We start from the raw sequence: 23064 nt of genomic DNA on the forward strand, positions 1-23064 counted from the left end.
GGGGCGAGGAGTTGCAGGGTGTCATCCACGGCTGTATTGGTGTGTCTGGGGTGGGGGCCAGGCGTGCACGCTCACACACGTGTGCGCACACTCGCACGCACCCCCGGACGGGCGGTAAACAGTCTTCCACATCCCATTTGCCAAATGAAACCCCGGTGCGGGGCGCGGGGTGCGTGGGGGCGCGGGGGATGGCGGGGGGGAGACCTTTTGACACTCATTTTGATTTAAGGGCTTGGCTTCTTGCTGGGTATAGAATTGTCTTTCCTTTCCAGCCGCGTGTAAGGCTCAAAAGCAGAAGTGCCCAGTCCGTAAGCGCCTGGGAGGTCGTGCAGGCTGCCCAGGAGCGGCCCCCCAAAACACAGCGGGGCGGCCGGCAGCCTGGGCGAGGAGGAGGAGGAGGAGGAAGAGGCGAGAGAAGGGACCTGTAGGCTGAAGGCTCCCGGCCCCGGGGGGCTGCTCCCGCCGCCGAGCCCCGGAGAGGTCGTTCCCGGGGTGGCCAAGCCGGATCCGTTGCCCGTAGGACTGCCGATGGGGTTGGAGGTGGGAGAGAGGAGGCTGGGGGGGGCCGGGACGGAGAGGAGCCGGCCTTGCTCCAGCAGCCGGAGGATGTTGCAGGTGGCGAAGGACTCGGAGGTGGCGGTGGAGCGTTTCTCAGAGTCCCTGCTCTGGTCCTTCTTCTGCTTGGTGCGTCGGTTCTGGAACCAGACCTTGACCTGAGGGGGCGAGCGGGGGGGGGGGGGGGGACGGGGCAGGGGGACAGAAAGGCACGGACGGAAAGAGAGCGCGGGGGGGCCAGGGAAAGAGAGGCGAGAACCAGGAAAGAGTGAGAGATGAGAGAGAGAGAGAGAGAGAGAGAGACGTATTAAAATAAATGCCCAAGCGAGATCCATTCCCCACCACAGGGACTGCAGAAAAGTCGCTCCCGCCTGCCGCTTCCATGGAAATGGCAAATTCCTGCAGGTGCCAGGAGGGAGTGAGACAGGATCCTGGGAGCGGGAGCCTGGGCATGGGAACCCAAGGATGGGAGCCCAAGGATGGGAGCCCAAGGATGGGAGCCTGGGCACAGGAGCCCAGGGATGGGAGCGTGGGGATGGGAGCCTAGGAGTGTGAGCCCAGGGATGGGACCCCGGGGCTGAGCCACCCCACTGCTGCCCGGCTCTGCCCTGTGCTGGCTCTCCCGGGGATGCTGAGCTATGGGACGTGCTGGATTCTCTTCCGTGATGGTCATCAAACCCAAGTTTGTGTCCCCACGGGGCAGGGTGGAAGGTCCCTGGCCTTGCTACAGTGGAGGGGAACACGTTAGGGGACAGGATGGCTTCTGGTGGCCCTGGATCTCTGGGCACAGACCCATTTCTGTGCCCGAACCCAGCTGGGGACATCCCCACCCCAACCTGCCCCTGGCCAAAGCAAGGAGCAAGTCCGGGCTGAGGCCTCGTGGGACCCTCCTGCCCCAAAACGGCACCTGACTCCCCCGGTGGGACGTGGACCCAGTCCCCAGCCCACAGCTCCCGTCCCCCTGCGGCTGCCCCCGCACCCCCTAACCTCTCCCCTGGGAGGGCAGCCCCCCGCTTCTGTCCCTCCCTGGCAGAGCAGAGGGGGAGGAGAGGCAGAGAGAGAGAGAGAGAGAGGCGTGAGGGACAGACAGACGGACGGAGATGGAGGTGAGGGAAGGAGACGGATGGGAAGACACTCGGATTAGAGCGTGGCAGACGGGAGCGGACGAGTCGGGCGCTGGCTGGGACCCCGGGAGTAAACCCCAGCCCATCGGCACAGGCTTCGTCCCCGTCTGCTGCGGGGCCAGCGGGTCTCAAACTCATCCGAGTCATCGGAAACTCATTGGGGCAGGACAGTCGCTCACTGACACGGCCCTCGCGCGTCCCCCGGCACAATAGACCCACAGTACAGAGCTAATGGAGCGTGGGGGTAGAGGAGGTCTCAGCCCCCCGGCCCCTTTCCAGGGACAGAACAGTGGAGCTGATGTCTCGGGGAAGCCGGCCGGAGGCTGGGGATGCTCGGGGAGGAGCGGAGGGAGGTGTCCCCGGGCGATGGGGGGGACACCAGGACCATGGGGCTGAGCTAATATCCCACAGCCGAAACCTCCTGGGACCACGGGCCACTGCCAGCCCATGTCCTACCCCCCCTTACCCGCAGGGTGCCACATGAAAGCTCTCTGCCCGTTCCCTGCCCGTGCACACCCCAGCTTTGCACAGGGACCCTGGATCCCTCATTGCCACCGGGACTACTGGGCTCATGTCACAGCCCAGCCAGATCCCCAGGGCTGACGTCCCCTCCCCGCCATCCCCATCAGTCCCTCCATGCCGGCAAGCGGGATGGGTTTGGGCAGGGCTGTGTGCTCCCACAGCCCCGTGTCCCGGGACACAGCGTCCTGACACAGAATTAACAGCCCCCCAGCTTTTCTGGTGGGGACCTCCTCAAGCTGCCGAATGCTGGGGAGCACAGAGCCCCAAAGCGCAGGCAGCGGGGCCGAACGGGACTCACACAGCCCCGCAATCCCTTGTCATTACTGACGTCTTAACGAAGGTCTGATGTAAGGCCATACAGAAACGCACAGCCCCAGCGCTCTCCGCTCAGAGAAAGCATCCCCCAGCCAGCCAACTCTGGAAGAGCAAGAGCTCAGAAAAACCCTCGAGGATGCTGATGGATCCGAGACCCTCTCTAGCTGCACACAGGTTTCAGTGCAAAGGGAAACTGAGGCACAGACAGCCCCTGCAAAGCTTTCTGCATTGCAAAGCACTCTGAATCACAGCTTCTAACATGGCAGGAGAAGGCTGCAGGACACAGAATCATAGGCTCATAGAATAGTTTGGGTTGGAAGGGACCTTTAAAGATCACCTAGTCCAATCCCCCTGCAATGAGCAGGGACATTTTCAACTAGATCAGGTTGCTCAGAGCCCCGTGCAACCTGACCTTGAATGTTTCCAGGGATGGGGCATCTACCACCTCTCTGGGCAACCTGGTCCAGTGTTTCACCACCCACATCTTAAAAAACTTCTTCCTTATATCTCGTCTGACATCATGCTGATCAGCACTAGCCAGGGCAGGGTGTCAGTCAATCGGTTACCACTCTTCCTGACTTCGGAGCAAGCTACCTGAGCAGAGGCACAGCCCCGTTACCGCACATCAGAGAAGGGCTAGCAGAGACATCAGAGCATCCTGCAGAAGGAAGGACCAAGCCCCATGGGAAGAGGCAGGCGCAGCAGGCTCTCACTCTGCAGCATCGCAGGTGATACAGGCAAGGGGACCGGCCACGGGGAGTCAGGGGTTTTGCTAACACAAGGACTAGGAGGCATCAGGTGTGGTCACCAGGTAGTGGCTGGAAACCTGAGCGAGGAAGGAGGCAGAGCCCCTTTGTGCAGCACAGAGTGTGTTAGTCCCTGCCGCAGGGCGTCCTGGAAGCCGAAATGCAAGTGGGCTGAAGAAGGGAATCAGAAAAATTGCAGGAGAAGAGATCCATCAAGATTTAACATGAAGATCTGGGTACCTCCTCATGGTGAGCGCTCCCTAAGATGCCAGCAGCTGGAAAGACATGGCAAGGACAGGACCACTTTACACCCTGAATATTGTTTTCTCTACTCATCCACCACCAGCCACCAGTAGAGACATGCTCCTCAGCCCTGGTGTCCCCTAAGGCCAGCTCTTACATTCTGGTGTCTTCTGCAGGTTGTGAAAAAGAAACAGAGCTCAGTAAAAGCCAAGGGCCCTTGTCAGGGTCTCCAGAGGTCTGTTCGATTCCTCCTCCACCTCCAACTTCCCATGGGAGCTCATTTTTCCCGGCTGTTTTGGCTTTTGTTCTATGCTGGGTCTGTGCTGCTGCTTCTCCTGGGAGCTCTTCTTGGTCAGCTGGGGAGGAAATTTCCAGGGGCAGCAGTCATCTGTTTGGGTATGATGCTGAATACCAACAATTAATAGCAATAGAGATGGGCAAGTCCAATAAATAGATCACTATAAATTGAAGTGGATATTGATGTGAGTGAATTTCTGGTGCCAAAACCCAGTTCCACACCACTTATGAGGACATAAGGGGAAACACTAAAGGACAGGAAGGAGAAAGGGTGGAGGTGACAACCGTCTCAAAAGTCCGGACATGGGGTTCAGCTGGGGAAGGGTGGCAATATGGTCCTCAGGGGAAGAGGACCCATTGGGTTCCTCTTTCCCAGTGCTACTGCTGGGAGACAGTCCCAGCACCTCCTCACTCCCAGCCTGGATATACTCTGCTCTCACTCCTTCGCTAGGGCTGGCTGATGCCCTTGGGGATGACTGCACCTCCATTTATAGGTACAGAGAGAAGCTTTCTGTAGCCCTCCCTGCCCTCATTCTACGTCTGGTCCCCTCGCAGGAGGTTCTCCTGTCCTCGACCCACCTCTGTGGTTCATCTCTGCCCCCATCACCCTTGAACACCCTGACCCAAGCTGAATTTGCTATGCTGAATACGGTTTCCTCATGCCTCGTAGACTGACATAAGCTCTTCCCCATCTGCACTGGTGACATATCAGACGAGCAGGATCACATTTGCCTTCATGGCTGAAGTTCATATACAGCTTCTCATTAATTAGTAGATCCATGTCCTTTTCATCCTCCATTATGATCAAGCCCCGAGTTCCTATCACTGGAGATGTAAATAAGCTCAGCCAGATGCAGTCCTTGACAAGTCCATGAGTAATTTCCCTCCAGCCTCGATCCTTCGTCTTTCAGCAATATCCTCCACCATCTCCCATTACAGTTTCTCTTCCACACTGCAAGTTCTCTACTCAACTTTTGCTCCGGTTTCATTCACAACTCCCCATCAGCCACCATAGCGAGTGCTTTGCCAAGGTCTGCTTCATTTTCTTCTCTAAAAAAGCAGCTTTCTTCCTCATCCAAGTTACTGGGTGAACTGGTGCGTGCCTGTGACGTGGTGATGACACCTTTCCCAGCCTGGCCTGGAGGAAGGGCAGGGAGGACGGTGCTGGCACATCCCTGGTGGGCACCACATCTCCAGCATCTCTGGAGGAGGTAACATAGCCCTGCATGCGATGTTTTGTTTCTCAGTTACCAACCCAGTGAGCTACGGTGGATAACTGAAGGGCTGTCAGAGGAAACCAGCCACCTCCAGCTCTCCTGCCAGACTGGCGGGGAAGAAGAAAGTGAGACCAAGGACACCCTTTCCCTAGGAATGGAGAGAAAGGCCAGTTCCCCGATGGGTCACGCTGGGGGACAGCCAGGACAGCTGGCTGGGGAGGGCACGGGCAGTGGGGGAGAAGCCTTCTCCTGCTCCGGAGGAGTCCCAGGAAGAGCCCACGGCTCCTGGCGGCTGCAAGTCCCCTGCCTGGGGCTGTGGGATCCAGGACCACAAGTGACAGGCCAGTCAGGTCAAGCCTGGATGCAGACAAATAGACAACAAGACGCACTTGGATGTGACTGAAGAGCAGGACGTGAGAGGTCATGCGTTCACCAGAAAAGGAAGGTGACTCTCAGAGGACAGCGAGGAGGCAAGCCGTATAGAGGAGATGACTCTGAAAGCCCTAGGAGACGTGGCATGCAAGAAAAAGCATGATACTGAAGGTATGAGGATAAGCACGACCTGCAGATTTATAAATCTACATGAATGTTTGGAGAAGGAGTCCTGGCACTGGATATCCAATCAATTACTGTGGCCAGATCAACTGTCCACCTTTCCATAGGGTGAGTGAGTGGCTGGAGGGATCTCAGGATGAAACCCCTCGTGTTTCTGGATCTGGAAATTCTGCTTTGCTCCGTCTCTGCAGCAGGAGAGAGACTGGTAAGAGTAGTGGACTTCTTGTCAGAGTGGGCAGAGGTAGGATGTGATCGCTGGGCTGAAGCAAGGCAGACTCAAATGGCAGAGATGCTGTGGGTGGACCATGCGAAGAACTGCCTGTGGAGCATCACCGTTCCTGGGGCAGGACTGTGCTCACCATGGCACTGAGCCGTCTGGTTAGCGCAGGAGGTATTCCTAAGAAAGATGCCCTGGATCAACTAGAGTGAGGAGGAAAGTCCTATGAGCCGATCAGAAAGGACCATCTGCCTTTCGAGTCCATTAGACCTTGGAAGCGCGTGACTTCTCTAGGTCCTGCAGCATGAAAATAAAGCAGGAAAATCTGCTCTGTCCTGGGCTCGATGTTTCCGTAAAAAGTTCAGGGCAGAGATCTCAGTCTATCCGCCAGAATAGCTCCCACCGGAGCACAGTGGGTCCCCACCTCCTCTAGGACCTATAGGTGCTACCGGAGCATGAACTGCAATAACAACCAGCAGAAAGGGAAGGAGATAACCCCAGATCTGTCCAGTCTGTCCCAGACTGACAGAGTCACCCAACGCCTTCAGGACTCATTATAACAGTCCTCAGCGTACAATAAAACACCACCACCATCTCACTGATTCACCCATAGCTGCGGGTCCCAGATCCCCTTTTCCTGTCCCCCACGCAAGATTTTCTTTCCACCCACTCTTTTCACCGCATCAGAAGCTGAAGATACCTATTGCTGGGAGCAAGGTCAATCCTCCCCTTGCTGGTGGAGAGGCTGGACGTGGTGTCCGACTAGCAATGACTAAGAGTATGAGACCTCGACTGCATATTGGGTGGAAAAGCAATTTGGAAGGTTGAAACCTGCTGCCTGATCATTTCAGGAGGTGATTCCTAGTGCGTGGTGTGAAAACCAGCTGGTAGCCCTCCCCACAGCACCACGGAGCCTCTCGCCCTGTCCGCCTCTCCCCCTCTCCTCGCGAGTCCTGCTGTCACCCAGCAGCACAGGAGAGGGCTCAACTCAACCCCCCGAGGACCTCGGGTTGTAAGTTCATCCATCACAGGCTACGTGACTCCCATCACATTCCCATTTACTGGGAGTAAGGCAAAAAGAAACCACAACAAACAAATCCCAAACTACCGGGAGAAGGGTCTCAGGGGAGCTGGCAGCATGGTGCAGCAGCTCTGGAGCAGGGATCTAAAGGCTGAAAATATTTTAAAAATATTTTTATATATATATAAAAATGTATATATTATATATTATTATATAAATATTTATATTTTTCCTTCTTTCCCAGAAAAGCTTTCCCCTGGCCCATTCCCCTGCTGCTCACATAAGAGCAGCACCAAAGGTAATGCTGCCCAAACACGGAGCGAGCCTTCCAAGGAGAAGAGCAAGGAAAGTGCAGAAACAGCGCTGATTGCCGCCGGGAAAGCAATATTGCAATTCCCTCCGCTCCCAAGCAGCTTTTACTGCAGTGAGAGTGTCCACAGGGCTGCCGTCCGGCTTGGAAAATGCATGCCTGGGAGTGGGAAGTGGAGCCAGCTTGGAAAACATGTGCCTAGGAGTGGGAAGTGGAGCTGGCTTGGAAAACGTGTGCCTCGGAGTGGGAAGTGGAGTCCTCGGAGATCCCAGCTGGATGTCCCTGCATTCCCCCCAGGCTGTGCTGCCTCCAGGTCCCAGGTCTGTCTGGCCCCGGCAGCTAGGGGTTTATTTTATATATATTTTTTTTTTTTTTTTTTTTTTATTCTATTTTACTCTGGTTTATTTTATTTTATTCTATTCTATTTTATTTTGTTCTGTTTTATTCTATTCTATTTTATTTTGTTCTGTTCTATTTTGTTCTATTCTATGCCATTCTATTCTTTTTATTTTTAAAATTTTATTTTATTTTGTATTGTTTTATTTTACTTTAAACGCACACACCCCCCTAGTGCCTGCTACGCAACTGAGTGACCTGCTGAGGGTCACAGAGTCGTACCTACAGATTTTTCCACCCACTGGGGTTTTCTCTGCCTGCGGTTTCCCTCCCCTAAGGAAGGATTCATCTTCCAGGAACCGGCTCCAGGAGCCCGCTGGAACCTCCACCCTGCGGCCCAGCCTCTCCCCATCCTTCCCCACGCGCCGTGGAGCAACACCGCTGCTCCCCGCCTGGGAGGAAAGCAGGAGAGCTTCGGTGTCACCTGCTCCCCTCGCGAAGGGAGAGCGATTCAAAATGTCACCGAGCATCTGAACTTCTCGGGGCGCCGCCGCGGGGCTGTTCGGCAAAGGCACCGTCTGTCCGTCTGTCTGCCCGCCAAGCAGCAGGATGGACGCGCAGACGGCCGAGCTCCCCCTCTCCCCTCCGCTCGAGACCTCCGCCAGCGCGCCCCGTCCCGCGCCGAGGGGTCTCCACCACTGCCCCTGACCGCAAACGCTGCACGCCGTGTACCTGCGCACACCCCGCTCCGCACACGCTCCCGCTCACACGCGTGTGCTCGCACGTGCCTCCCCAATGTGTGTGCACGCACCGGAGTGCCCGTATGTGCACACAGACACCCACGGCCCCCCCCCCAAAACTGGAGCATCTGCAGGGTCACGTCTCCCTGCAGTTGCCCAAGCTGCTGGAGAGGGTCTCGCCCAGCAGAGCTCCCCGGTCAGGCAGGGGCAGGGTGAGGGCAGCAGTGCAGGCAGGGCTCCGGGGACGGGAATAAACCCAGGCAGCGGGGTCACGGCATCTTCCCACCCACCGGAGCAGCGGCCGCAGCCCGTGGCATCAGCTCCGGGCAGGCTCCCAGCTCCAGGCGCGGTGCGGCCGGCGGCACGCAGCACCCGTGCCGTGGCACAGCGGGAGCGGGCAGCTCCGCTCACGGCTCCGGCAGGGTCACGAGCAGCCGTGGGGATGTCTGTGTGCCACGAGCGTGGCTTTCCACGGCTATTGGCAGTGCTGCGGCACCGGGATCGAGCACACGAGGGGTTTGGTGCCCGGTGGTCTCTGCCACAAACTTGGGGAGCGCCTGAGCCTGGGCTTTGCCTCCTCCAGACCCTTCTCCAGTGGCTGAGCCTGCCCTGAAGATGCTGGGAGCTGGGATGCTGCTCTGATCCCTGCCCTCCAACTAACACCTCCGAGCTACAAAACAAATTATTTCCGAGCGGTTTATCCCAATGGAGACCCCCCGCCGGCAGGCCGAGCTCCCCGTGCACTCCGGGGATGGAAAGGTGCAGGGTGGGGAAGCCCATCGCCCCACGGCGCTCGGTGATCCGGGGATCTGGCCGAGGGTTTCGGTCCAGTAACTGCCTTGCACTGTGCCTGCTCTGCTCATCCATCCCAAAGCACTCCTCTCCCCGCTCCAGTCCCTGCAGAGCAGGATACGGCCACAGGGAGCGAGCAGTGCCCTCCCCTCTCTACGTCTTAGTTTTTTATATCATCTGGCACCTAACTGATGCGTTTTTGCCGGCTCGTGGCTGAGCAGCAGCGGGACGTCGCTCCTCAGTGATCACGGTTTGCCGATGGGAACCCGAAGCCCCCGTCCCCCTGCCCACCTCGGTCCCAGGCAGCGGGGACATCATACCCGCTCATTAAACCCTGCTCACGCCGGCGCACACGCTCCCGCATGCCAGCGTCCCCCACTGGCCCCCAAAACACGCGAGCCCTTCGGCCTCTCCGTGCTTGGTGGCTGGCCGGGACGGTGCCCGTGTTCCCGTGGGACAACCATGGGCATCGCCCAGACCCCAACACCCGCACGGGCAGGGCTGGGGGATATGCTATTGTTTTTTAAGGGTGTTTATTATTTGGTAGCCCTGCCCTGGGGCTGACTCCAGCGCTGTCACGCATCCCATGCCGTGCGCACCTCCAGCACGCCGGCTATCTGGGACTATTCATAGCTGCCGGACGAGGCCATTTTCCTCACCGGGATTAGCTCCCCGCCGCCATCAGCTGATGCCCGCCGCGGCACTGGGAGAAGGTGGAACCCAGCGTGCTGCACCACCGTCTCCCCACGGCACCCCAGCCACCCTTCCTCCTCCTCCCTCCATCCCGAGTGGGGCCATGGGCTCACGGAGCCATCGAGACCGGGGCAGGCGGATGCTCGGCACAGGCTCGGGCCCCCAGCATTGCATAAGCCAGCGGGCTCGCTGCCCAAAGCTGCCTTGGCCAGAGGTTTCATAACGGCACGGCAGCTGCATAACCTGGCTGCCTCTCCTCGGCCACGACGGGAACAGGGAGCCGGCGCTGAGCAGGGATGGATTCATCCCTTGGCTTCTCCTCCAACCCTTCTGTGCCCTGGCAGCACCTGGGGTCACTTCAGCTGGGCCACCCACCCCAAATCCTGCGCCGCAGCCCAGGACAGACATGGTTGGGGCCATGCTTCCAGCCACACCGAGCTCCAGCCTGCGGCCAGGCAGCGTGCTGGGGACAGCCGAGGTGGGAACCGTCCCTGACTGAGCCCTCGGCCAGGTGCCTGTGCTGAGAGCAGCCTGTTGCCTCACTGCTGATCCAAAACTCCAGCCAGAAGCATCCCCTCCACCTGCTTTTGCTCTGAAATTCAGGATATTTTCTGCTTCACAGAAGGGGAACCTCCCAGGACCTTCCGCACGGAGCAGGGAGAGACAGAGCTGGGCTCTGCAGGCAGGTCTGGTGGGGGAGAAGTGTCCTCCACCATCCAGCCTGGTGACCCCAAAGCGAGGTGTCCCGGAGGGAGCATCCTCCAACACACCGATATCGTCTCCTCAGAGGCGCCGGCGAAAGCTGGCGGAGGATTTCCCCCATTTATTGGGGTTTCAGAAAGTGCAGCCTGGGATGGATGGGAGACACCTCCCGGCACCAGCCATCCCTCCCCAGCAGGGACTTTCTCCACACAGCCCCAGCCCCGGGGGTCCAATACCCAGCGGGATTTTCCCGGGACCGGCTGCGGTGGAAGTGTGCGGGGTGGTGTCACCCACAGCAGAGTCCCTCCTTGGCCTTTTGGCCACTGGCACCCAGTTTCAGTGGGGGGGGGGGGCAGGTGGGACAGCAGGGCTTTCCCCACAGTCACATCCCCTCCCACAACACCAGGATTCAGCGGAAAGTATCCAGGCAGATGTGGTGTTTCTTCCCGTTTTCCACACACAGAGCAAACCGGTATGTTTTTTTCCCAGTGGAAAACAAAATATAGCTGGGGGGGTGGGAGCACCCAGCCAGAGGGTGCGGGTGGGCGGTGGGACCCCAGGCAGTGGCTGGGGTTTGGGCCATTGCGTTTGGGGTTGCTGCCCCAGCATCGGAGCTGGATCCAAAACTGTCACCAAAACTGATGTCCACTGGAAACTCTCATTTTTTTTAGGAAACAATTTTCCTTAGGGAGTATGCTGAGAAAGCCTTGGAGATCTCTCTGGAAACACAGCCGTCTGCCAACATTTAGAACTGAAATTTTCAATCCCAAATTCTGAAATTGTTTTTCACTGTGCAGGCATTTTTGATTGAAAATGCTTAATGATAAAAATCTCAGTTAATTATCTCACATTTATTTACACTAGCTATTTTGCCTAGTGCCAGCTGAGCTTGGGGAGGTAGATATTTTGGGTTATCTAATTCATCACAGGAGCAGCAGTCCTGCAGAAGAGCCCTATTGCCAGACGGTCCCCTCGTTCCCCTCTGAGGAGAGCTGCTCCTTTCCTCTCTTTAGAAATGTTTTCCAATCCCCCACCAAGAAGCTGGTGCTCATCGCCCAAACCCTCTTCCCCAGCTCCCTGATGTGCTTTGGGAACCAAAATGCCAAAAAGGTGAATTTTGGAGGAACCCGAGGGGCTGGGGCTGGGCAGGCGGAGGCAGCGGCCGGGCTGTGCCAGCCTGGTCCTGCCACTACGTGGTACCTGGTTATACCACAGATTTATTGCCACCAGCCCAGGGCCCCGTGGCTGCAGGGTAAACCCCACCACGTGCCCCCGCCACGGGGAGGGGATGGGATTAGCTTGTCCATGTGAGCAGGTTTACTCCCCAAGCATGTTCTGACACGGGCTGGCATGTGGGAAGGGGACCCAGAAGCTATTGGAGATGCCCAGGTGCTGGGCATCTCCAGTGGCCACCTCCTGCAACGCGACCCAGGATTCCCCTCTCTTCCAGGCCAGTGGGAGACAGACACCTTCAGCATCTGGATCCGACCTGGGAGTCATTAAATATGGGACCACTCAGGCTGACATCCCCCCATTGCCACCCACTCGCTTCGGAACAGACTCGGTACCCAAGGTTTTAGCAGCAGGAGCCGGCTGCAGGCTACCACAGTTGGACGTGATGCTTTCCCCAGCTACCTGCCTCCCCATCCCACGGTCCCCGTGTCCCCCCAGCCAGTCCTGGAGCACCCCAGGTCCCTCAAGGAGGTGGGTCAGACCCAGTCTGGCAGAGAACTGCTCCAGGCAAACAGGGCACCCTTCTGCTGGGTTGGTAAGTTCAACCCATCCAGAAAAAGCTCCACCAGAAGTGGCTCAGGGGGACAGCAGGAACACCCAGATGGGAACAGCACTGGTGGGGTGGGGTGCGAGCAGCACCCCTCAAACCAGGCTGCATTAGGATGGGGCACCCCGACCCACAGCACAATGCCAGCTTCCCCAAGCCGAGGGGAGAAAACATTCCCCGTTGGGCAATTACCCATGGGAGAACGGTCAGTGTAAGCACCCGCGGCACGAAACAGCGATGCTACGGAAGCAGCTGGGTGGAAGCAACACGAACCACAGAAGATGTTAGAGACTATTTTCCTATGCACAGCAGCGCATGATGGATGGGTGGGTGGATGGGTGGAGGGAAGGATGGATGGGTAGATGGAGGGATGGGTGGATGGATGGATGCCTCCTCAGAAAAGAATATACTTGGCTATGACACCTATATTTCCTGCACGTTCTAGAAAAGGGATTTCCAACAAAGCTTTGAAACCTCAGCCTGTACCCTCCGAGGACAAGGAGTGCGTTGCTTTGCAGCAAGCAGACCAGCGTTACGGTCCTACCTGCCTCTTGTGCCTTGGGGAAGCCCCAGCCCACAGCTCCCATCGCCAAGCTCTGGATGACTCTCACCTCCTCCAGACCACAGCTTTCCTGCGGTTCTCCCCGTGAGAGGACAACTTGTGCTGGCACCAACCATTGTTTCATTGTTCTCTCGCTGCAGGGACTGATAGTTGTTAATGACTTGAGGTGTGATTAATTTTTAACGGCATCAACTTAATTGCTGGGCTATAAATAGACCTTCCCACCCCTTCTCTGGCTCAGCTGCTTTCTCATGTATGTTTTGCTCCATGTTGGGGGGATCACAGTCCTGAAAACTCTGTGCTGCGAGTACCTTCCCCGTGCTGCGCAGGATGCTCGGGGGTATTGGTCCCCCCGCAGTGACAGAGCTGTAGGAGCCCAGTCTCTGCCAAGGATGGCCCCGGAGTTTGTCCCGAGGAAGTTCTGCCAGACCAGCTGTGATGGAGCCCATCGCAGCGAGGGAAACACCAGGGGATCTGTGGAGGTCCCACAGACTTCCCAGGAGCCAGGCAGGCAAGAACTGTGATGCTAAGACCTCTCTCCACTCTGTGCCCCACCATCCCTCTACAAAGGGTCTTCAGATGCTGCACAGGAGCCCAGGAGCCCAAAAGCTCACCAGTATCTTCCAGGAGGTGCGTGGATCCAAGAGCCGCCAGCAGCGCTCCTGAGGACAGGAGAACGGTCCTGTCCTTTGGGAAGGGGTGAGCTACCTCTCGGCAGAGGGACAAGGCTCGGAGCTGGGTGCTGCGTGGAGAACAACTGATACAACCAGCCCGGCCCTCAAAAGGGGCCCTTGTTCGACATGAGTGTCACTTCCCTGTCCTTACTGTAATGAGGGCAGGAAGAGCTGGCAAATACCCCAGGTCACTTGAACCTGAGCCTGGCATTGAACTCCTGACCCAGAAAGCAAAGCCTCCTGGCCCAGGCAAATCCCCTCGGCCAGCCCATCCCGCCTCTCCTCCTGCTGGGGGATTTGTGGGAATTATCCTCCCTCCACCGTCCCCCCGGGGTCCTTCTGCCTCGCAGCCTCCTCTCTGCCTTGCATTTTCTATCCCTTAATGACCCTAAGAAGGGGCACTTTTCCCCTAATGCCTTGGGATGCGTTGCCTGGAGAAAGCCGGATGCAAGGATATGGGCTACTCTCTGCTCGGAGCACGGGGCCAGATTCTGGATGGGTTGTGCCGGGGTGGGCTTGGGCAGCCCCTCCGCAGCTCTCCGTGCCAGGGATGTGAGAGCTCACCTGGGATGCAGCAGCCGGCACATCCGCATCTCCAGGCTGCTGCTTGACATGTTAATGAAAATATTCTACGGCTAATTAAAGTCATTTAACACTAACCGTGTCTATGGATTAATTAGAAAAAAGCAGAAATGGCATCAGGCTGGAGCCCGAGCAGCTCCCGGCGAGGCAGAGCAGGCACATGGCTCCCTGGAGGGATGAGGCGAATTCCCCGGGCTGGAGAGAGCCGGGGCAGGTAGAAGCACCCTCCTCATCCTCGCCTGAGCATGGGTGGCTCCGAAATTCCTCCTGTGTCCTTTCAGTGCAGCAGGTTTGGCTGAGCAGGCACAGGGACAAGGTACGGGGCTCGCTCCGGAGGGATGGCAAGGTGACTGGGAGCATGGTGGGATGCTGGCGGGCGGCTCTGTGACCACCAAGGGGAGGACATGCTCATCCACAGTGGCTGCCGATGGGCAGCGGCTTCTTCAGCTGCTGCTCCAGGATGGGGCTGTCCTGCTTCTCCCTGCCTGAGCCTGGGTGAGCCCCCCTCTCCCCTGGGCAATCCCCCATTTATCCTGGGTGATCCCCCCCTCCCTGGGGCAGGCACCAGAGGCAAGAAAGCAAGAAGATCTCTACTCCCCAGCATGGAGGTGGGCCATTCTGGCTTCGCTGCAAGAGGCAGCAATAGCCTCCTGCCTCCAAGACTGCCGAAAACCAGGATCAGATGCTGCGAAAGTAACGTAAGAGCCTAAAAGAGGCTTTTTTTGCTCCGGCAGGATTTCTCAGGGGCGCAGCCTGATCAGCGGACGCACTTATGGGGACGCTTGGCTGCAGCTCTCCAGCTGTGATGACATCGTGTCTCTTCCTATCTCATCACGCTGTTTGCACCACTCTTTTCTCGCAGAGGAGCGGAGATGAATCATTCTTCCCCCCCTGAACATTTACAGGCAAAAAAAAACCCTCCTCGGCGGCCCCTTCCTTCGTGCCCCCGCTTTGCTCTCCCCTCCTGTGGTGGGCTCCCATCGCGTCCAGGGGTCCTGGCAGAGAGCAAAGTTGGGAGCAGCTGGCAGGGCAAGGCTTCCTAATCTTGAAACCAAGATATAATCCAGTGAAGGGATGGAAAGGATCCATTCTGCTGTCCCAGCCACCAACACAACACAAATGTCAACCAAGAAAGAGTGACAAGATGCTGCTGGTTGGGAATCCACCAACAAAACATTAGATGGAGCAATTAGACCATGAACTGCCCTAAGTCCTGGGAGTTGCTCCTGGATAACGCTGTGGGGAAAACCACCCAAAAGTACCCAAAATGCTCTGATTGTTGCAAATGTTGGATTTGTCCCTGCCTGAGCTGATGGACACAGAGGAGCCTGGTGGGACAGGAGTGGCTGGTGGTGACAATCCAGTCTCCAGGCCACATCCAGGTCAGACCAGCATGCTGCAAGGAGCCATGCAATACCCTCCAGATCTAAGCGGTCCTGTAAAACCCTGCGGTCACCCAGCTCTTGCAACGACCGAGGAAACCTCCCAGCCATGAACGGCAAGGGACCGGGGCAGGGGGTGATGCCTGAGTGTGCAGAGAGCCTGAAACGCTGACCCAAGGGGACCTGCACCCCGCTAATGAGAGGAGGAAGCCGGGCACCGAGCCTCGCACTGCCATCCCCGGGCACGGTGGTGGCTGGGGAGGGACGGGTGGCGGGGGGGGAGCCAGGAAGGTACAACTGGGAGTTTGCTGCAGGGAAGGAAATGCTGTGAAAAGCACAGAAAGGGATTAAAAAAGACAGAGATGAAGGAGAGAGATGGGAAAAAAAGGATGCAGGAAGGAGAAGAGAAGAGGAGAAGAGACAGCCATGGCCTACAGGGTGTGAATTTTCTCACTGAGTGATGAAGGCAGCAATGAGGCACCAAACAAGCAGTAAATAAGCGAACATTAGTCCCTAAGGAGAGGCTGCGCCCTCCCGGCCCCAGCCTAGGCCAGCCAGTGCCCTCTGCCCCATGCCACTGCCGGACGCACCGGCTGCCCGTCCCTTCCCATGCCTGCCAGGAAGCCAAAGCTCTTCCTCCAGCATGGCACGGCCAAGCCCACCCATGTCCCTCCCAGCTCTGTGGAGGTGACACTGGGACCAGGGCTTTGGCTGAGACCCCGGGAAGACGGACCCCCATGCAGCACCCAGTTCACCGGCGTGCTTCGCTCCTAACCGCGGCACAGCCGTGCCAGCTGCCAGCACCTCCTTGCACGTATCCCATAGACAGAAACATGCTTCTTACTAAAAAAACCCTGCTCTGCCACCAAAAGAGACAAAACGACTATTTTTTGTGCTCTGCTCCCCCTTGCAGGACCATGCAGTGGCCGCACAGCGAATGCCGAAGCACCACCGAGCAACAGGGTCTCCCCAAAATCAGGCCCCCTCAGCACGCGAGGGGAGCTTGGAGCCGGGGGCCTGGCTGCTGACAGCTGGGACAGGTTTGTTCCACAAGAGGTTTGCAAAAATTGAAATTATTTCCTATCTGAAGCAATGAAGCCACATAGCTGTCTCCAAATGCGCCTTTTACTGGCCAGAGAAGGGGAAGAATGGGCTGGCAGAGTCATTTCTGTATGTCCCAGCTGTGCTGCTTTGCACTGCGTTCTTCATTAATTTTATTATTCTTACTATTTCTGTATAAATTTTTTAAGCCGAAACCATCGCAACCCCAGCAGATGCACTTTTTGCTTAGCAGACATCAACACCAACTTCCCAGTAACACGCAACCTCTCCCACCTCTGCTTGCCCAGGCTGTGCCGTGCCGCCCAGCTCTCTCTGCACCGGGCAAACCTCGGCAGAGGAGAACCAGGAAAATCCCTCCCCGCCAGTGAAGCTCCGCGCAGGGGTGATGGAGAAATCCAGGAAAAACCATCCCACATGGTGATGGAGAAGAAATGCCCAGGCCATGCCGCAGCCCAGGGGTCCCCCGGTCTGCAGGGAGAGTCCCCAGTGGTATCCCCACCCCACTGGGAGTGGGGGAGCGAAGCCACGGAGGCTGCAGAGAGGAAGGAGACGGCGGGGTGCAGGATCCGTGCAGGATCCATCCAGCTCGTACACAGCCAAACGCCTGATCCTGACAGCACCCACAATGACGCCCGACCCCGCCTACCCATCCTATGCTGTGGGTGCTGCCGTAAGGACCTCGGGTCCCCGCTGACACCCTCCTGCTCTTTTCTCTTCCCCGCTTTGCCGGACCCTCCCGGGGGAGCTGGGGGACGCTGCCCACAGGGGAGCAGCGTGGCGGCCGGGGAGGTCCCTGCGGACCCCGCTCAGGGCTGCCCCTCGCCCCCCCCCATAACCCTAAACTGACCGCTCCTCTGGCTCAAGAGTTAGGGGTGGAGGAGAGCCATTGCCCGCAGCACCACGCACACTCGCCCCCCGGCCGCGCTCAGCCCCGGCTCCCGACCGAAACACCGGCCAGCACCCCTCCATCCCGGCAAGCGCCGAGCCCCTCCACCCGGGTTTGGGACCGTGGGCTCGGCTGAGCCCCGGCTTTCCCCCAGGAGAGCTCTCGCCCACCCCAACCCCACTTTCTGCCCGCTCTGCCTCCCACCACCGCCCTCGCCACACCGGCAGCTGGCACGCCTGTCCCCGTGTGGCCGTGCCACAGGGATGTCCCCGCCACGGAGAAGCCACCACGACCCTTACCTGGGTCTCGGAGAGGTTGAGCTGCCGGGCTAGCTCCGTCCTCTCCCTGCCCACCACGTACTGGCAGCGCTGGAACTCCAGCTCCAGGCGATAGAGCTGCTCCGCCGTGAAGGACGTCCGGGTCCGCTTGGGCCGGTCCAGGTCCAGGCCCTTGGGAAGCACGATCTCCCGGATCGTCCCTTTGGCATCTGGGAGGGAAGCGGGGAGAAGGGCAGTCAGGAAAAAAGCTGGGCTGGGGAGGAAAGGGACTGGGGAAACTGGTTCCAAATAGACCTTACTGGGGGGGTGAAAGCTGAATTAAACACCGGCTGCACCGTCGAGCGACAGGGCTCGCTGCAGGAGGAACTGTGAAAATCCCCCAAGCTGTGGCTAAAAGAGGCGACATCCCATAGTTTGGTTGTCCCCTCTGGCCCCAAATGCTGCAAATGTATAAACCTCCAGGGAACAGTAACAAAGTCTTCCTAAATTTTTTTTTTTTTAAGTGATAAATAGAAACCAAAAAATCTTTAAGGAAAACTGAGCGTTTAATCACAGAAATCATAGTTTCTGAAAGCCAGAACAGAAGACAGTTCTACATCAAGAAAGAGTTCAAATTAAAGATTATTTAATTAAAAATATATTTTGTTTTTTTATTCCTGTCCTTCCTTGGAAATACTAGAAAAATTTTATCTCTATCACAATTCTCTTTTTTCCAGAATTATTCTCACTGAAGGAATATTCTCTTGAAAAGCAGCAGCTCCTACTTTGGGGCAATTCTCTATTAAAGGACAAGTTTTGGAAGTGCCGCATGCCCCGAACTGCTCATGGCAGATTTTACAAGGCCGGGGCTATCGCTGCCCACAGCCTGACGTCGGGAAACAAAAGCCAGAGGGTTCAGCTCCCACATTAGCCCTGCACAGCCCCTTCCATGCCGTGGGATGCCGTTTGCAGCCCTTCCAAAGGAGCCATGGCTTTACTTTCCACTGACAAAGGACGAGCTCTCCCAGAAAAATCCATGGAGCCCCGAGGTGCCAGGAAGCCTGTCCCAGCTCCATGGGCTGGGATGTGCCCGATGGGCTCTGTGTGCCCGGGGTGCACCAGGTATTAAAAAATGAGCCTTGGAAATTTCCCACTGGGTTCCTGCCAGACCCCAAACCCCTCGCGCTCCTTGTCCCCCGGTGCTGGCTTTCCTTAAGCACCAGTAACACCAGTGGAGAGCCCGGTTTGGGTAAGCCCTGGCTGCAGAGCTCCCTGTTTCTGCGCAGTGGCTTTCTTGCAGGTTAAAAACCAGCCACAAAAGTCACACTGGGCAAGCAGCCCCAAGCCCAGAGGGACCCAAGGTCCCCAGCAGCCCTGGCTGGAGGTAAATTGCTTTCTCTCTTTCCAGCTGACTCAGGCATGAAAGGATTATAAAATCGGTGGGGCAGGAAGGGGGAAAATAGTGCGGAGCAGCCTGGGAAGGGGTGATGGAGCTGGCATGGGGACAGCGGAGCTGGCATGGGGATGGCGGGAGTGGGGAGTGAGCACAGACTCAGGAAAGGGACTCCAATCCCGAAGCTAGTTTCGCACCGCTATGTTGTGGTACGTGTGTGACGGCAGAGGTGCCGTCCCGGCACAGCCAGCCTGCTCCAGGCTGGAGCACGGCACTGCAGAGGGCTTGGGGAAGGCCAGGGTGGGAGGGGGTCCGGTGGGACCATGAGCATGGGCTCTGATCCGCACCCCCAAACTCCACGGGTGGGCTGTCGGAAAGGAAAGGGGTTGTAAGTGGATTGGAGGTATCTCTGGTGGGATCGGGATGCCAGCCTGGGAACCATTTTGTGAAGGAAAGAGCATTTGCAGGGATGATGCCCGGACCACGTCCGCACTCTCGCGTCCACGCTGCGGTCCCCTGACACAACAACAGCCGGGGCTGCCAGCAAGGAGCAGCTAACAGAGACGCTCATGCTTTCCAGCTGCAGCTGCGAGTATCTGCCCCTCCGCCCTCGCCGCTCTGTACGGCGCTGCCGGCATTATTACGGGTATTATTTATTGTTATTTCCCCCTGGCAGCTGGGGCACGGGGTGGGGGGAGTGAGCTGGGCACAGCGCCGGAGGGAAGGGAAGGGGGCACAGCCCGTGGTGCCAGCTCGGCAGGGGAGAGGCAAAGCCCCTCTCCCTAGCCCCTCACCCCCCCCCATGGCACAGCAGCCCTATTACACACCGCAGACCTTCCCTGCTGCCCGTCCGTGCAGGTTTTGGGGGGATCACAGCCATCCCCCCATGCCAGGAAGGGCACAACACCATCCTGCCTGAGGAACCCCCTCCTGAGAGCCTTCCCCCATCAGCTGCTGGATCCCAGACCCCCAACACCCTCCAGGTCCTGCCGTGGCTTCCCGGGGTTTTCCAGCAGCCCCCGGCCTCTCTGGCAGAGCTGTGGTGACAAGTTCCATTCTTGGGGACCAGGCTACACCTGATGGCAGCACAGCCATGACAAGGTCTGGGACTGAAATCCCCCCGAAAAGAGTTCTGGTGCCATAGGGATCAATCTCTCCTCTGCCCTAGCAGCTAAATATGATGAGGCAAGGACAGGCAGACACGGTCAGGGAGCAGGAGGGAAGGCGAGCAGGCAGCAGCTTTGGGGCACCGACCCCCCGAGCTTGTAAACAGTGATTTTACAGCCCTGCAGTGCAGCACAGCAGGCCAGGAGGGATGCATCCTGCACACCAACACACGCAGCGGAGTCAGGCACACGCAGATGCCCCCGTACACCCAGGGACACACCATGCACACCCGTGTGCATGAAGGACACCTCTTCCCTGCACAGAGACACACCGCGCACGCCATGTACACGGGGGTTTCTGCAGCCACACAGCTGCCAGGACATTTCTGGGGCGCACACCCACCCGGCCAGCCCCGAACACGTACACCCACCCCTCTCCGTGCCAGGGTCTGGCGTGGCCATGGTGGCACACACACATCGGGGCACACTGGGGGGGGGGCACAGGAGCCCGCAGCCCTTCTCAGTGCACCCCAAACAGCACCAGGGTGTCCCCCCCCAGAGCTCCCCACATCCATCTGCGTCCCCCCGGGCACCGAGCCGGGGCAGCCCCCGGGAGGAAGGGGGTTGAGCACTCTGGGATCTGCACACCCCCCCTTCCAGTCGCCCCCGGGGCTGCAGCCCCCACGTTGCCAGCGGGACCGGCTCCCGAGCGGCCCGGCTTGGCTTCTCCGGCGAGTCCTTGTCCCGTTAGTCCCCGCTAAGGACCGACCCGCTGCCGGCCCGCACGCCCCGGCCGTGCCCGCGTCCAACGGCACCCGCCAGCCCTGCCGCCTCGACGAGACGGGGATGGGCGGGCGGGCAGGGCCGCCTCCGTGGGCAAAGCCCCCGCTTCCCCGCGCCCCGTCGCTGCGGCTGGAGGCTCCGTCCCGCACCATCGGTCCCCGGTACCGTACCGGTGAGCGGACTGAGCCCGGCCGAGCCCCCGGGAGAGCCCCGGACCGGGCAACCCCCTCCTCCTCCGCTCCGCTCCCGGCGGTCCCAGGGCACGGAGGACCACCGCCGCTTCCCAACCGGCTCCCGCCGACGGGAGGAGGCTCCTCCACCCCCCCGAGAGCCCCGTTCCCACCAAAGGCACCGCGGGCGAGTCCCGGCCATGGGCCGGAGCTGAAGGCAGCCCCGGGACCCGGGGGGAAGAGCCCCGTCCCCCGGGGCAGGCATGGGGATGGGGGAGAGCGGTCCCTGCGGCACCGGCTGCCGGTTCACCCCGCGCCTGGAGGGGTGTGGGGGGTTACAAATAGGTAAAAATATGTTCATTAAGAAAAATTAAAATTTAAACCCCACCACCACCACTTTGCAGGGAAACCAGCCTGGAGGCTTGGTTGGCACCGGCCCCTTCCCGGGGAGCCGGCCCTCGGCCGGGGGAGGGCTGGGAGCCCGGTGGGCCCGTGGCCCCGCAGACCGGCTCTCCCCCCCACCCCCCGCATCTCCCCGTGTCCCCCCCACCCACTCTATTTCGGTTCCGTTCCCGTTTATTTCCTCCGTTTCTCCCCGCCACCATTTTGTCCGCGCCGTGGCAGCTGCGGCAAGATGGTGAGACCGGCCGCCGCCGGGCGAGGGTCCCCGGGGCCGGCAGAAGCGGGGACCCTGGCCCGGGCCTGGGGACCGAGAACCACCCCCCCTCCCCAGTCCCGCTCCCAGCCCCGGGACCGTCGGGGCGGCCCCGGTAAGACCGAGGCCGGGCGGAGGAGAGGCCTGACCCCGGCCTGACCCCGGCGGGGGCTGCGGCCTCGGCGACCACCGAGGAGGACCCGGGGGCAATCCCGGGGGTACCGCTGCCCAGCGCTGCCCGTTACCCCGCCGAGGTGCCCGGGGAAAGGCTCGGGCTGCGACGGTTGGGCTGTCGGCGACAGGCGCCTATCGCGACAGCCGGGAAAGAGGCTTGGGTGGGCGGCGGGGGGCATCTTTGCAACCCGGCCGGCAATCGCTCCGCAGGCTCCGGGCGAGCCGGGATGCCCGAGCCGAACTCGAACGGTGCCAGGCCCGGCTCACGGCGAACGAGCAGGGACCGGGATCGGGCCCCGCCGCCCCCGGGGCAGCGGGGAGGGAGGACACGGCCGAGCCGGGGCCGAGGCTCCGGTCCCCACCGCCCTGCCCTGCCCGAACACGGGGCTTGAGGCCGGGCGGCCGCGGAGCTTCTCCGGGCTCCGGTTTGGCGGACGGGGCGGGGGGGGGACACCGGCTGAGCATCCCCAGGCGCGACCCCGGGATGGAGCCGCGCTGCCGCCCCCGGAGCCCCGACCCGGGGAGCGCTCGGCACCTCCCCGCCTGCCGCATCCCCGCCGAGATTCCTCCCCCCCCCCCCCAACTTTTTGGGGTTTGCCATAAAACACACGCTGGTCCCAGCGAGCCCCGGGGCCGGCGGTGGGCTGAACGCGATCGCATCCCGAGGCTCCGGGTCCCGCCGTTCCCCGGGCCGGGCCCGCCGCGTTCCCCCCCCCCCCCCAGCCCCGGCCGAGCGAGTGATATTATAAAGAAGGAAAAAAAAAAAAAAAAACCACAACAAACAAACACCAAACCACAACCAAATAGCCCCTAACTCGCCGCCGCTCCATGACGCTTTTCTCCTGCGACAACGCTTTAAAAGCAAAGCTGATGCTTTCCCCCCTCTCCCGCTGCTGCGCGTCCCCCCGGCGGGGCTCGGCCGGCCCGGGGGAGGACGGGGGGCGGCGGGTGGTATCGTTCCGTGACCCCGCCGTTGCTCCCCGGGACCCCCCGCTCGGCCCGCTGCCCCCGGCCGAGCCCGGCCCTTCGGCCGCAAACCGAGGCGGGCACGCACGGCCAGCCCGGCCCCGCTCCCGGGAACCGCACGGCTGAGCGGGCTGGGGGGAACCGGGCCCGGTCCCCGCCGCACGGAGCGGAACCGGGAAAAACCGCGGTGGCGGAGCGGGGAGTAGGGGGACCGGGAGGCCGGAGCCCGCAGCCCGGGAGCGGCCGG

General features: G+C 59.6%; 1 protein-coding gene across 1 annotated transcript in view; it reads right to left on the reverse strand.

Moving 5' to 3' along the window:
- Positions 1–224: 224 nt before the first annotated feature.
- VAX2 (ventral anterior homeobox 2) overlaps positions 225–23064 on the reverse strand; it is a 23388-nt gene continuing 548 nt past the window's right edge. Inside the window, exons 3-4 of the mRNA XM_010580839.1 lie at positions 17613–17800; positions 225–713 (exon numbers count right to left, since the gene is read on the reverse strand). Of these exons, the coding sequence (XP_010579141.1) occupies positions 225–713; positions 17613–17800 (677 nt within the window). The remainder of the gene's footprint in view (positions 714–17612; positions 17801–23064) is intronic.

This window comes from Haliaeetus leucocephalus, unplaced genomic scaffold, assembly GCF_000737465.1.
Source record: "Haliaeetus leucocephalus isolate CR32 unplaced genomic scaffold, Haliaeetus_leucocephalus-4.0 Scaffold741, whole genome shotgun sequence".
Classification (NCBI taxonomy): domain Eukaryota; kingdom Metazoa; phylum Chordata; class Aves; order Accipitriformes; family Accipitridae; genus Haliaeetus; species Haliaeetus leucocephalus.